The sequence below is a fragment of the Ranitomeya imitator genome, chromosome 4, assembly GCF_032444005.1.
Source record: "Ranitomeya imitator isolate aRanImi1 chromosome 4, aRanImi1.pri, whole genome shotgun sequence".
Lineage (NCBI taxonomy): Eukaryota > Metazoa > Chordata > Amphibia > Anura > Dendrobatidae > Ranitomeya > Ranitomeya imitator.
In genome coordinates this window covers 519,595,751-519,612,135 of record NC_091285.1, presented here as the reverse complement: position 1 = coordinate 519,612,135, position 16,385 = coordinate 519,595,751, and the positions used below count along the sequence as shown (strand labels likewise).

At 42.9% G+C, this 16,385-nt stretch overlaps 1 protein-coding gene across 1 annotated transcript in view; it reads right to left on the bottom strand.

Moving 5' to 3' along the window:
* Positions 1 to 9,356: 9,356 nt before the first annotated feature.
* Positions 9,357 to 16,385, bottom strand: part of TMC3 (transmembrane channel like 3) — a 131,904-nt gene continuing 124,875 nt past the window's right edge. The window contains exon 22 of the mRNA XM_069762130.1: positions 9,357 to 10,913. Within this exon, the coding sequence (XP_069618231.1) occupies positions 10,061 to 10,913 (853 nt within the window). The 3' untranslated portion in view covers positions 9,357 to 10,060. The remainder of the gene's footprint in view (positions 10,914 to 16,385) is intronic.

Sequence of the window (16,385 nt, the reverse complement as noted above, 5' to 3'; positions counted from 1 at the left end):
CGAGGCACCGTACGGACCGAACTTATCATACGCGTATTGGAAATCAGTGGTTTCCTTCAATTTTTTTTGTTAAAGACTAGAGATGGGCGAACTCGAACAGCAAAGTTCAGTGTCAGTACCAAACACCTACTGTTCAGGCACGGACACCAAACACGGTGTCCAGGAAGTCCATATTACTGTTCGGGTTCGGCTGCTCGAACACCGGGTGTTTGTCGAGCTGTCATGTGCATGACAGCTCAGCAAAAACCGCTTCTGATCAGCAGTGAAATAATCCCCGCTGGTCAGAGAGCCGCAGATCCCACACTGTCAAAAGACAGCGGGAGCGCTCAGCTGTGATTGTAGGTATAAAATTTACCTCTGGTCACTGTTGTCAGCTGATGGATAACTGCTCCCATCATCCGACACCTGCTGCCGTTAATAACAGCGAGCAGGAGGCTAATGAAAGGAGACCCGAAAGGTGGTTGCAGCATGCGAGGTCAGGAGGACCCAGATGTCACGAGTGCCTGCCGCAGCCCCCTTTTTAAATCTCCTGGTATTCTATGGACACCATTCCCTGACGAAGGATTTGATCCAAAACGTGCTTCGGGGTGCGTTCCTGCATGCACCCACGTGACCACACAGGTAAACCACTCCGCCTATTTACTCATTATTTGTTTACATTTGCGCCTATCACTCTTTATTCTCCTGCCCTACTTTCTACATACTCTTGGGACAGTGTGTCTTCACTTTGTATTACTTGGCTTTTCCACACATTGGCACTGTGCATTCTGGTATGATTGTATACAACCCTTTACACCCATTGTGGATTTATAGTTGTATATGCATCACTTCCACATACTTTGATACATAATTTTTTTCTGTGCCATATCCCATTTTTGTCCCAATGCAGCTCTTTGGCTCTTATCATAACCTCATTTGTATCATATTCCTTTGATAAACCTATTTGTGGATGTCTGATATGCAGCGGCCCAGAGTCCTGGTCGTTGCAGTAATGGTATTCTTCCACCAGGGGGAGTGATGTTACGTCTGAAGGCAATGAAGGAGATCTTCTGTCCAGGTATCACAGCCACATAACACACTTCACACTCCAGTCCTCCAGGGGGAGCTAAGCTTCTATCTATTAGGGCACTCCTCACATATAGGTAAAACTGGTGGTCAGGACAGAAAGTTAGTCAGAACCCGACAGAGTTTGGCAGAAGCTGGTTGGAGTGGGTTCCAGCCAGACTGCGGTCTGCGGAGGACGAGGGTACACGGAGCTGCGCCCGCCCCACGTGCGGCAGCATACAAAGAAAGAGACATTAAAGGGAATTGTGTTGCAGTGAGTGAGAAACGAAGTCATAGCAAAAGGAGAGGAAAACCAGAAGGAGTTCTGCCCTGTAAAAGGCTGCCTCCTTCTGAGGCGCAAAGATCCCGGTAGCCCGAACACCGAGGGAGTAAGGATGCTCTCTATGCTTTACTTCAGAGACTGGCAGGACAGTTAATTCCATGTTGGCTGCCCGACCATATACCCAAGAGGCACAGTGGCAACTTGTGGGGGCCGAGGCGTCTCTAGGGTCTCTATAAAAAGAGACCTCAGGCCACCAGTCATACGGTTTTGTCCTATCCTATCCATCAGGGGGACAGAGAGAAAGAGATTTAACATCTCCAATAGTTGTGAGGACCTTACCGAGAAGCTCAGCAGGGAGGTACTACAACACACAGGTGCTAGAGGAAGGCTATTGAATTCCACCTGGATAAGGGGACTCTGGATCTGCTTTCAGACCGGCCGGACTCTGCCTACCCTGTGGTCCGTACCCTGGGCTGTGGATGCTGAAGCCTTTAGTAAAGGTAAAGAGACTGCAACCTGGAGTCCTCGTTATTCACTGCACCTTACATCATCCACCGTCTACACCTCTGGGAAGCCCTGGGGAAACACTTCACCTGTGGGAAGGTACACCATCTGGCTGCTATAACATCACCCCAGCGGACCCCTAAGCAGCGTCGGTCACCCTGACCGAATACCACAGGTGGCGTCACGAACATTATTCTTATAAACACTCTTGCCTTTTATTGGATGCCCCTCAAAGGGCCACGGACCGGGTCAGGCCACCGTGATATTCCCCGAACAGAAGGACCCGGTACCGAGTACCCCATTGCCCTGACGTGGGGGCGATCCAGATACACCTGGAGCACCCCATCAGGGCAAGGGGGTACTTGGTACCGGGTCCTGCTGTTCACAGGGAGATGTCACGGTGGCGACCCAGTCCGTGGCCCTTGAGCGCCCATGTAAAAGGGGGAAAGGTCTTTAAAGGGATAAAGTTTATGTTCGTGACGCCACTTTTGGTATTCGGTCAGTGGGGACTGACGCTGCTTTAAGAGGTCCACTGGGGTGATGTTATGGCAGCTAGATGGTATACCTTCCCACAGGTGAAGTATATCCCCAGGGCTTCCCGGTGTGTATATAGTGGAATGGTGAGAGGTGCAGAGAGGAATGAGGACACAAGATTGCAGTCTCTTTACCTTGTTTACTGTTGGTTTCAGCAGCCACAGTCCAGGGCACCAGATCACAGGGCAGGCAGAGTCTGGCCGATTCGGAGGCAAGTCCAGAGTCCCCTTATCCAGGTGGAAATCAATAGCCTTCCCTTGCGCTGTAGTGGTGTAGTCCCTTACAGCATAAGCTTCAAATAAGGTCCTCACAGATGTTGTGTCTCTCTCTCTGTCCCCCGTAGTCGGACAGGACAAAACCCGTATGGCTGGTGGCTTGAGGCAGTTTATAGGGACTCTAGCATGCCCCAGCCTCTGAGGGGTGCCACCGTGCCTCCTGGGAGTGGGTGCGGACAGGTAGCGTGCAATTAGTTGTCCTGCCGGTCTCTGAAGTAAGGCGTACAGGTCCTTACTACCTCGGTGTTCTAGCTACTGGTTATCTGCGCCTCAGAAGGAGGCAGCCTGCTTGGGGCTGGTCCCCTTCTGGTATCCTCTCCTGTGCTTTGCTTTCCTTCACGCTCACTGCAATCAATTCTGCTTTCAAAATGTCTCTTTCTGGGAGCTGCAGCTCTGGGGGCATGCACAGCTCCGTTGACCCTCTGTCCTCCTCAGACGGATGACTGGAACTAACTAACTCTCCCTACAGACTACAAGTTATATATATATGGGGAGTCACCTAGTAAATAGGATCAAAAGCTCCCCCTGGTGGCCTGGAGTGTGAATGTGTTGCATGTTTGTGGTACCTGGATGCAGTTATCCTTCCTTGCCTCCAAACGTAGCATCAATCTCCCCTAGAGGAAAGCAATACCACTGTGATGACAAGGACCCTGGGGCGCCACACACCTATTTATTATTCATATACTTGATACTTTACTACCTGATCTATCGCTTCACTTGCTTGTGCCATGTAAAAACTAATTTTTAATAAGCATATAGCCAAAACGTTATTGTTTTTATTTTAAATACATTACTGAAGATTTGTAATACCTCTGGTGCCTGCTACCTGGGAGCGCTGAACAGACTGGATGAACCTTTTTTTTTTCTGAACTTCACTCCACGGTCTCCGGGCTGAGAGATCCGTTGTATCCAGACTATAACTGCATATCAGGGAGACAAGGCATCTCATTCAGACCACAAAGGTCGATACGCTATGATACAAGCCACACCAAAGGTGAGCCTTTGAAAATTTGAGTTGAACTAAATAATCTGCACTTAGATCTGCGCCCTGTTTCTTGTCTTTTTCCCTCTCCTAGACCCTGTAGCCTCAGGGTCATATATTTCTGATGTAAACACTAATAGTATATGTGGTCACATCTGTGTTTTCAGGCACTTTCTGTGTGTTGTTAGTGCCACTTTTTGCCCATTTTTTATCTTTTGTCTCAATTAAAATAACAATTACATTTTATATTTCTCAACCATTGTCCTACTATTTTCTGTAACCTTTCTGCTTGGTTTTTCCTCCTTATTGACATGTTTCACATTTGAATGGTCTGCCATTTATTCCTATAAGATAGTTATAAACTTACCTGTGATGCCACATTTACCTTCTATATTGCAGTATATACGATTGCTTTGTTCAGTGTGTATTTTCTTCTAGTACTGCTGTTTGCAGGAAAGCAGTTTTCTCAGAGCAGTACTAGTACGGTTCATGTCGGGAAGGGGTTAAGGTGCATTTACAAAAATCTAGCAGGCTGTCAATTACCTGATGCACCAACAAAATGTTTTTTCTGAGGTTGAAATTATTTGTAACCGTGCTTAAATATCTTTTCTAGCACAAAAACTGACCCCCATATTGTCTCTCTTATGATATATGGCCTCCACATTATTTTGTCCTTATAAAATGACTACCTTTCTTATGTAATATGACAACCACATTTCCCCCTTTATGTATTACTAGAAATAGGCCTGATGCTGGCGGCTGAGCCAATGAGCGGCGCAGGATTCAAATCCCTCACGACACCGCTCATTGGCTCAGCTGGCGTGTGGCTCAGCCAATGAGCGGTGCTGCGAGGCTTTGGCGGAGGATTCAAATCAACACTGCTCATTGGCTCAGCCGGTGGGGGATTTGAATCCCGCGCTGCTCATTGGCTGAGCCACCCTTGGCCGCGTGGCTTTGGTGGGGATTCAATCCCGCCTGGCACCGCTCATTGGCTCAGCCGGTGGGGGATTTGAATCCCGCACCGCTCATTGGCTCAGCCAGCGGGTGGCTCAGCCAATGAGCGGTGCAGCACGGCTTTGGCGGGGGATTTGGCAAATCCGCAACGTGTGCACATAACCTCAAATCCCCCGCCAAAGCCACGCAGCCAATGAGCGGCATGGGATTCAAATCCCCCGACTCGCTGGCTGAGCCAGTGAGCGGTGCCGTGTTGGATTTGAATTCCCCGCCAAAGCCGCGCAGCCAGGGGCGGCTCAGCCAATGAGCGGTGCCGCGTGGCTTTGGCAGGGAATTTGAGGCTATGTGCACACTTTGTGGATTTGCCTGCAGATTTTTCCGCACTGAATCCGCATCTCTTGGCAGAAAACGCAGGGGCGTTTTTGATAGGTTTTTTGTACGGATTTGATGCACTTTTGTATGCATTTTTGAAAGCTAAATAAAGATCTATTATTGAACAAAAAAAAAAGATTTGTGATGTCATTTCTTGTCCAACCTCTTCTTTTATATTTGTCCAACCCGCACTCCATTACACACAGATAGATAGATATATGGATAATATTTATCGATCTATGTAGAGGTCTATCTTTTATCTATCTATTATCTATCTCATTCCTTCTATCTATCTATTATCTATCTATCTCATTCCTTCTACAGTATCTATCTTAGATCTATCTATGTATCTCATTCCTACTGTCTATCCCATTCCTTCTATCTATCATAGATAGATAGAAGGAATGAGATAGATAGATAGATAGATAGATAGATAGATAGATAGAAAGATAGAAGGAATGAGATAGATAGATAGTAGATAGATAGATAGATAGATAGATAGATAGATAGAAGGAATAAGATAGATATATCTATGGATAGATGTAGATATATGGATAGTTAGATAGATATATGGATAGATAGATATATCTATAGATAGATAGATAGATAGATATATCTATAGATAGAAATAGCTATAGATAGGTATATGTATAGATAGATATATCTATAGATATATCCATAGATATATAATAGCAAAGCTGATGTTTATTAATGAACAAAATGTTTAATTATTTAAAAAAAACTGGGAAAAAATGGCGTGGGAGCCAGAGGGGGAAAGCCGACGTCCGGGGGCCAATATTTGTAGCCTGGGAAGGGGGTAATACCCATATTTTATAGCCAGAAAGGCTGCGCAGACAGCTGCGGGCTGATATTCATAGCTTAGAGAGGGGCCATGGATATTTGTCTCCCCCCCTGGCTACAAATACCAGCCTGCAGCCACCCCAGAAATGGTCCATCTCTAAGATGTGCCAATTCTGGCACTTAGCCCCTCTCCTCTCACTCCTGTGTAGTGGTGGGATATGGTGTAATAAGGGGTTAATGTCACCTTTGTATTGTAAGGTGACATTAAACCCGGCTAATAATGGAGACACCTATCCATTATTATTATCTATAAGATGCCTATCCATTATTAATCCTATTGCAGTGAAAGAGTTAAAAAAAAAGACACAGCCAGAAAAAAGTATTTTAATATTCTTAATTTCACCATACTTACAACAACGCCTAATTCCTGCAACGCCCTCGATCGCCTGCAAAAAATAAAAAATAATAAACCAACCGTATAATCCCTGTCCGACGCAGTACAATTAATAGCGAGTGTCCCACGGCTATCTCCCCTATAGAGCTGTCACAGCAGGAGATGTGACAGCTCCATAGACCTTCAGTGACACTCTGACAGGAGACAATGGCTCCTGCAGTGTATCCTGAACAGGTTACCTGAGTTCATTGCTCTCTCTTTATGGCAATGCTGAGTGGGAAATTTCCCACACAGCAGTGCCACAAGTGAGAGTGCGAATTATACTCACAGAGACGGAGGGATACAGTGCGGAAGAATACCTTTCTTCATTGTATCCCTGAGCCCCTGGAGAGCGGCCGCATCAGCTGATGCGGTAGCTCTCCAAGGGGGATCATCGTGGGACACTCGTATTAATTGGATTTCTGCGGATCAGGGAGTATATTGTTGGTTTATTATTTTAATATTTTTTTACAAGAGATCTATGGCTTTAGGATGAAAGTGATTGGTGAGTATATACTCTGTTGTATGCACTGTATGTACTATATGTACTGTATGTTGTATGCACTGTATGTACAGTACAGACCAAAAGTTTGGACACACCTTCTCATTTAAAGATTTTTCTGTATTTTGATGACTATGAAAATTGTACATTCACACTGAAGGTATCAAAACTATGAATTAACACATGTCGAATTATATACTTAACAAAAAAGTGTGAAACAACTGAAATTATGCCTAATATTCTAGGTTCTTCAAAGTAGCCACCTTTTGCTTTGACTACTGCCATGCACACTCTTGGCATTCTCTTGATGAGCTTCAAGAGGTAGTCACCGTGAATGGTGTTCCAACAATCTTGAAGGAGTTCCCAGAGATGCTTAGCACTTGCTGGCCCTTTTGCCTTCACTCTGCGGTCCAGCTCACCCCAAACCGTCTCGATTGGGCTCAGGTCTGGTGACTTTGGAGGCCAGGTCATCTGGCATAGCACCCTATCATTCTCCTTCTTGTTCAAATAGCCCTTACACATCCTGGAGGTGTGTTTTGGGTCATTGTCCTGTTGAAAAATAAATGATGGTCCAACTAAACGTAAACTGGATGGAATAGCATGCCGCTGCAAGATGCTGTGGTAGCCATGCTGGTTCAGTATGCCTTCAATTTTGAAAAAATTCCCAATAGTGTCACCAGCAAAGCACCCCCAAACCATCACACCTCCTCTTCCATGCTTCACGGTGGGAACCAGGCATGTAGAGTCCATCCGTTCACCTTTTCTGCGTCGCACAAAGAGACGGTGGTTGGATCCAAAGATCTCAAATTTGGACTCATCAGACCAAAACACAGATTTTCACTGGTCTAATGTCCATTCCTTGTGTTCTTTAGCCCAAACAAGTCTCTTCTGCTTGTTGCCTGTCCTTAGCAGTGGTTTCCTAGCAGCTATTTTACCATGAAGGCCTGCTGCACAAACTCTCCTCTTAACAGTTGTTGTAGAGATGTATCTGCTGCCAGAACTCTGTGTGGCATTGACCTGGTCTCTAATCTGAGCTACTGTTAACCTGCGATTTCTGAGGCTGGTGACTTGGATAAATGTATCCTCAGAAGCAGAGGTGACTCTTGGTCTTCCTTTCCTGGGGCGTTCCTCATGTGAGCAAGTTTCTTTGTAGCGCTTGATGGCTTTTGCCACTGCACTTGGGGACACTTTCAAAGTTTTCCCAATTTTTCAGACTGACTGACCTTCATTTCTTAAAGTAATGATGGCCACTCGTTTTTCTTTACTTAGCTGCTTTTTATTGCCATAATACAAATTCTAACAGTCTATTCAGTAGGACTATCAGCTGTGTATCCATCAGACTTCTGCACAACACAACTGATGGTCCCAACCCCATTTATAAGGCAAGAAATCCCACTTTTTAAACTTGACAGGGCACACTTGTGAATTGAAAACCATTCCCGGTGACTAACTCTTGAAGCTCATCAAGAGAATGCCAAGAGTGTGCAAAGCAGTCATCAAAGCAAAAGGTGGCTACTTTGAAGAGCCTAGAATATAAGATATAATTTCAGTTGTTTCACACTTTTTTGTTAAGTATATAATTCCACATGTGTTAATTCATAGTTTTGATGCCTACAGTGTGAATGCACAATTGTCATAGTCATGAAAATACAGAAAGATCTTTAAATGAGAATGTGTGTCCAAACTTTTGGTCTGTACTGTAGTTCCGGAAAGATGCGGGTGTGAAATGTGCGTCGGGATGAGGAGGGACATCATTCCTGTCACCTGGCCTGCAGTGCACTACACCTATCGGGTAATATACAGTATGTGGCTTTCTTTTTTTATTAGCAATATGCACGCATTTGGGAGAAATATGGCTCTCTCTGTATATAGATCAGCAATGCTATTGTCCATATATTGTCACTAGATGGGACATAGCATGATATATTCTTGCCTGATATATAATTTGTGCCTATGTATTATTATGCTGTGTTATATTTATCTGTGTATTTGGGATATTGAGATATACTAGCTTTAATAATAGTCCCATAATTTTCATCACTGTGTGGCTCTGATTTGGACCAGGTGTCCCTCCTAGTTAGGGCACTCTTGTTTGTTTTTGTTATATGTGACAATTACTTGTTTTTTAAAATATTTATTAATAAAATTGTGGATTTTATATTTAAATTGGATCTCTTCTTTGCGGCTTCTGGTTATGTGTTAGTCCGTAATTGGGTAATTTATTGATTATGAAGTGCCAGTGTTCTACTATTGGACTAAATTTTTGTTATTTAACTGTATGTAGTATGTAGTATGTACTGTATGCAGTATGTAGTATGTACTGTATGTAGTATGTACTGTATGTAGTATGTACTGTATGTAGTATGTATTGTATGTTGTATGTACTGTATGTAGTATGTAGTATGTACTGTATGTAGTATGTACTGTATGTAGTATGTATGTAGGGCCCACATAGATGGTCAGCCAATCCTGGTCTGAGCTGTGTATAGCTAATTTAACACTGACGAAAGGGAAGACGAGAACAAAGAGCTTTCAGTGGCAGGAGCAGTGGCGGATTTGTGTCATAATTTGCAGAGCAACTATGTAGGTGAAAGACATACATATAATCTCAACCTGCAAAATGAAAGGAGATTTTTAATGAAGACTTTTAAGAAACTTGCTTACCATAATTTTCATTTAGGAGGCAAATTATAAAAAAAAATTACTGAAAACTGGTAAGAGCATATAGTAAAATCAATTTATATTGTCTGATATAGGTAAATCAAGTTTCCTCTATGTTTTACAAACAAATTATGATTTAAAATTCTAAATGTTTTACACATAGCTACACTGAAGGAGCATACAAAATTAAAAACTACTTTGTGGCTAATAGGTCTGCTAGCTCTAATTCTGTGATGCAAAAGTGTTGGGAGACAATATTGTATTTGATATATTGTATGTTGTCCTTATGAATTTCACCCAAATCCAAAGTTTTCCAACAGATTCATCAAAGCTTTTATGCCAAACTGGAGTATCTTTTCTGGTGCGGAAGAAGAGCCAAATTCATTAAATAATTAGCATCTCTTAATGAATTTGGTGCCTTCTATTCCAGCAAAACTGGCACAGTGCAAGCGTGTGCTATGCTAGTCTTGATGAATCGGACCCATTGTCTATAAAATAACTGTTTAGAAACAAAATCGTAACAGAGCTTATATTGCATAGAGCATCTGTTAAAAATTATAGTCTACTCTACATCAATAAAAGAAAAAGACAATAAGCCCAAGTGCTGAAGAAACTTTAGGGTTAGTTTTGCATACGGTGTTTTGGTTAATTTTATGTGTGGATAGATTGATATTTACAGAGTATGATAACACACGTAGGTGGCATGAATAGTATTCTAAACATTTGAACAAATTAGTTCATTAAATGCAGACGGGTTTAAGTCTGCACTAGCTTTGGACTTCTTTTTAGTTATCTTTCCACTTGTTTTGATGTATCTGTCCTTATTATGGATGACTTGGATATATTGGTCAGTGCTGCTGTTTTGCTGGTCACTGCTAGATGCATTAGATACCGAGTCAGACTCTGTAAGGCAATGTTCACGTTTGTGCTTTGATTTTACTTTACGGTGGCGTTCCACAAAGTGCTCATCAACATCATAGTTCCTCATAGTAATTTTCTTGCGATGATGTGGTGGTTTATCCGACTCAAACTGAAATCCTCCTTCCCAGGATTTATACTGCATTCGTGCTAATTCTCTGCCTGATAAAATCTGACTGTCAGTACGGTCTCCAATATAAAAGCGAGGAGGATGACGGAGATCTGACAATGAACGTGGCCGGTTGGATCTGCGGATTAGATCTCTCTGAAGTTCATCCTCTTCTTCCTCACTAAGGTGTGGTGAGTATGATCGTCTTGGAGTCTGAACAACATATTTCCTGACATTTCTTGGATATAGCTCCACTATGTCACCAGACTCATCCATTCGGAAATGTCTTGGAAGTCTAGATGTTGAACGAAGGAGTTTTTTCCGAGACTCGTGCTCATTAACAAGAAAATACCTTGTGTGAGGTCGAAGAGAGACAACACTTGGGGCACTAGATCCATGATTCTCAGATGATACATGTTTAATTCCTTTTCTGAACAAAGGCTCTGATAAGGCATCTTCACTTTTCTTCTTGGGGACTACTGGATTGTAGCTTTTAGTTCTGCAGGCATCATTCGAACTTCCTAATTTTACACTTGGTGGTCTGTGAATAAAACAGAAATTATTTATGAGCATAGTTAGCGTCTTACAACAATCATCCAAAGCATTTAAACTACCTGACTAATATTGTGTAACACAATGATGAACAGCCCCATACGCAGCCAGCTGAGTGCTCTCACACTTTTGTTTTATATGCAGCATTAACATTTTCAGCAATATTTCTGCAGTGTTTCTCTTCTGTGGAATCAGACAGACTAACCTTCAATACCCACCTACATCAGAGAGTCTAAGTGTCCATTACCCTGTCACCTTTTTGGCAGTCATTCTATCTTACGGTCCATTTAGAACAGCCGATAGTAAGGAAATGAGCATTCATAGGAACCCAAGTGCCTTATCAACCCATCTAAACAAGCCATTAAACATCCAACGAATGAGCAAAATGCTTATCTGACAGGTGCAATGATTTTTAAGATTGTTATAGGCAACATATTGTCCTGTTTAAACAGAAAATGTGCTGTCAATAACACAATGTTCTATTCACAAAAAATGGCTGTTGAGTACACATGAAACTGTGATTGGCCTGTCTGAACAAGCCATTAATTGAACGCTGATCGACTACATTCAAGTCAGTTGGTGGTTTATTACTGACTCCGTTCATATGATGTAAACTCACACCTTAGACTGCTTTTGGAAGATATTACCTGTGCATGCCAGGAGCATAAAATAAGACCTGATCTTTTTTCATAGTTTTAACCCCTCTCTGACCTTAGATGTACTATCCCATCGAGGTGCCCTGGGCCTATCTGACCCTCGACAGGATAGTACATCATAGCGATCGGCCGCGCTCACGGGGGGAGCGCGGCCGATTGCAGCCGGTTGTCAGCTGCCTATCGCAGCTGACATCCGGCACAATGTGCCAGGAGCGGTCACGGACCGCCCCCGGCACATTAACCCCCGGCACACCACGATCAAACATGATTACGATGTGCCGGCGGAGCAGGGAAGCGTCGCGCAGGGAGGGGGCTCCCTGCGGGCTTCCCTGAGACCCCCGCAGCAACGCGATGTGATCGCGTTGCTGCGAGGGTCTCCTACCTCCTTCCTCGCTGCAGGCCCTGGATCCAAGATGGCCGCGGCATCCGGGTCCTGCAGGGAGGGAGGTGGCTTCACAGAGCCTGCTCAGAGCAGGCTCTGTGAAGCCTGCACTGCTCTAAGTCAGATCGGTGATCTGACAGAGTGCTGTGCAAACTGTCAGATCAGCGATCTGTGATGTCCCCCCCTGGGACAAAGTAAAAAAGTTAAAAAAAATTTTTCCAAATGTGTAAAAAAATAAATAAATAAATTCATAAATAATGAAAAAAATATATATATTATTTCCATAAATACATTTCTTTATCTAAATAATAAAAAAAACAATAAAAGTACACATATTTAGTATCGCCGCGTCCGTAACGACCCCACCTATAAAACTGGCCTACTAGTTAACCCCTTCAGTAAACACCGTAAGAAAAAAAAAAAAAACGAGGCAAAAAACAACGCTTTATTATCATACCGCCGAACAAAAAGTGGAATAACACGCGATCAAAAAGACAGATATAAATAACCATGGTACCGCTGAAAACATCATCTTGTCCCGCAAAAAAAGAGATGCCATACAGCATGATCACCAAAAAAATAAAAAAGTTATAGTCCTCAGAATAAAGCAATGCCAAAATAATTATTTTTTCTATAAAATAAATTTTATCGTATAAAAGCGCCAAAACTTAAAAAAATAATATAAATGAGGTATCGCTGTAATCGTACTGACCCGAAGAATAAAACTGCTTTATCCATTTTACCAAACGCGGAACGGTATAAACGCCTCCCCTAAAAGAAATTCATGAATAGCTGGTTTTCGGTCATTCTGCCTCACAAAAATCGGAATAAAAAGCGATCAAAAAATGTCACATGCCCGAAAATGTTACCAGTAAAAACGTCAACTCGTCCCGCAAAAAACAAGACCTCACATGATTCTGTGGACTCAAATATGGAAAAATTATAGCTCTCAAAATGTGGTAACGCAAAAAATATTTTTTGCAATAAAAAGCATCTTTCAGTGTGTGACGGCTGCCAATCATAAAAATCCGCTAAAAAACCCGCTATAAAAGTAAATCAAACCCCCCTTCATCACCTCCTTAGTTAGGGAAAAATAAAAAAAATGTATTTATTTCCATTTTCCCATTAGGGCTAGGGTTAGGGCTAGGGTTAGGGTTAGGGCTAGGGTTAGGGTTAGGGCTGGGGCTAGGGTTAGGGCTAGGGCTAGGGTTAGGGCTAGGGTTAGGGCTAGGGTTAGGGTTAGGGCTAGGGTTAGGGCTAGTGTTAGGGCTAGGGTTAGGGCTAGGGTTAGGGTTAGGGCTAGGGTTAGGGCTAGGGTTAGGGCTAGGGTTTGGGTTAGGGCTAGGGTTAGGGTTAGGGCTAGGGTTAGGGCTAGGGTTAGGGCTAGGGTTAGGGCTAGGGTTAGGGTTAAGGCTACAGTTAGGGTTAGGGTTGGGGCTAAAGTTAGGGTTTGGATTACATTTACGGTTCGGAATAGGGTTGGGATTAGGGTTATGGGTGTGTCAGGGTTAGGGGTGTGGTTAGGGTTACTGTTGGGATTAGGGTTAGGGGTGTGTTTGGATTAGGGTTTCAGTTATAATTGGGGGTTTCCACTGTTTAGGCACATCAGGGGCTCTCCAAACGCGACATGGCATCCGATCTCAATTCCAGCCAATTCTGCGTTGAAAAAGTAAAACAGTGCTGCTTCCCTTCCGAGCTCTCCCGTGTGCCCAAACAGGGGTTTACCCCAACATATCGGGTATCAGCGTACTCAGGGCAAATTGGACAACAAATTTTGGGGTCCAATTTCTCCTGTTACCCTTGGGAAAATACAAAACTGGGGGCTAAAAAATAATTTTTGTGGGAAAAAAAAGGATTTTTTATTTTCACGGCTCTGCGTTATAAATTGTAGTGAAACACTTTGGGGTTCAAAGTTCTCACAACACATCTAGATAAGTTCCTTGAGGGGTCTAGTTTCCAATATGGGGTCACTTGTGGGGGGTTTCTACTGTTTAGGTACATTAGGGGCTCTGCAAACGCAACGTGACGCCTGCAGACGAATCCATCTAAGTCTGCATTCCAAATGATGCTCCTTCCCTTCCGAGCCCTCCCATGCACCCAAACGGTGGTTCCCCCCCACATATCGGGTATCAGCGTACTCAGGACAAATTGGACAACAACATTTATGGTCCAATTTCTCCTGTTACCCTTGGAAAAATACAAAACTGGGGGCTAAAATATAATTTTTGTGGAAAAAAAATTTTTTTTCTTTGCACGGCTCTGCGTTATAAACTGTAGTGAAATACTTGGGGGTTCAAACCTCTCACAACACATCTAGATGAGTTCCTTAGGGGGTCTACTTTCCAAAATGGTGTCACTTGTGGGGGGTTTCTACTGTTTAGGTACATTAGGGGCTCTGCAAACGCAATGTGACGCCTGCAGACCATTCCATCTAAGTCTGCATTCCAAATGGCGCTTCTTTCCTTCCGAGCCCTCCCATGCGCCCAAACGGTGGTTCCCCCCCACATATGGGGTATCAGCGTACTCAGGACAAATTGGACAACAACTTTTGGGGTCCAATTTCTCCTGTTACCCTAGGGAAAATACAAAACTGGGGGCTAAAAAATAATTTTTGTGGGAAAAAAATGTTGTTTTATTTTATGGCTCTGCATTATAAACTTCTGTGAAGCCCTTGGTGGGTCAAAGTGCTCACCACACATCCAGATAAGTTCCTTAGGGGGTCTACTTTCCAAAATGGTGTCACTTGTGGGGGGTTTCAATGTTTAGGCACATCAGTGGCTCTCCAAATGCAACATGGCGTCCCATCTCAATTCCTGTCAATTTTGCATTGAAAAGTCAAATGGCGCTCCTTCTCTTCCGAGCTCTCCCATGCGCCCAAACAGTGGTTTACCCCCACATATGGGGTATCAGCGTACTCAGGACAAATTGTACAACAACTTTTGTGGTCCAATTTCTTCTCTTATCCTTGGGAAAATAATAAATTTGGGACAAAAATATAATTTTTGTGAAAAAATATGATTTTTTATTTTCACGGTTCTGCATTATAAACTTCTGTGAAGCACTTGGTGGGTCAAAGTGCTCACCACACATCTAGATAAGTTCCTTAGGGGGTCTACTTTCCAAAATGGTGTCACTTGTGGGGGGTTTCAATGTTTAGGCACATCAGTGGCTCTCCAAACGCAACATGGCGTCCCATCTCAATTCCGATCAATTTTGCAATGAAAAGTCAAATGGCGCTCGTTCTCTTCCGAGCTCTCCCATGCGCCCAAACAGTGGTTTACCGCCACATATGCGGTATCAGCGTACTCAGGACAAATTATACAACAACTTTTGGGGTCCAATTTCTTATCTTACCCTTGGGAAAATAAAAAATTGGGAGCAAAAAGATGATTTTTGTAAAAAAATATGATTTTTTATTTTTACGGTTCTGCATTATGAACTTCTGTGAAGCACTTGGTGGGTCAAAGTGCTCACCACACATCTAGATAAGTTCCTTAGGGGGTCTACTTTCCAAAATGGTGTCACTTTTGGGGGGTTTCCACTGTTTAGGCACTTCAGGGGCTCTTCAAACGCAACATGGCGTCCCATCTCAATTCCTGTCAATTTTGCATTGAAAGGTCAAATTGCCCTCCTTCGCTTCCGAGCTCTGTCATGCGCCCAAACAGTGGTTTACTCCCACATATGGGGTATCAGCGTACTCAGGAGAAAATGGACCACAAAAATTGTTGTACAATTTGTCCTGTTACCCTTGGTAAAATAAAACAAATTGGAGCTGAAGTTAATTTTTTGTGAAAAAAAGTTAAATGTTCATTTTTATTTAAACATTCCAAAAATTCCTGTGAAACACCTGAAGGGTTAATAAACTTCTTGAATGTGGTTTTGAGCACCTTGAGGGGTGCAGTTTTTAGAATGGTGTCACACTTGGGTATTTTCTATCATATAGACCCCTCAAAATGACTTCCAATGAGATGTTATCCCTAAAAAAAATGGTGTTGTAAAAATGAAAAATTGCTGGTCAACTTTTAACCCTTATAACTCCCTAACAAAAAACAAATTTGGGTTCAAAAATTGTGCTGATGTAAAGTAGACATGTGGGATATGTTACTTATTAAGTATTTTGTGTGACATATCTCTGTGATTTAATTGCATAAAAATTCAAAGTTGGAAAATTGCGAAATTTTCCAAATTTTCCCCAAATTTCCATTTTTTTCACAAATAAATGCAGGTAATATTAAATAAATTTTACCACTATCATGAAGTACAATATGTCACGAGAAAACAATGTCAGAATCACCAGGATCCGTTGAAGCGTTCCAGAGTTATAACCTCATAAAGGGACAGTGGTCAGAATTGTAAAAATTGGCCTGGTCATTGACGTGCAAACCACCCTTGGGGGTAAAGGGGTTAAGGTTAAAAGAAGACA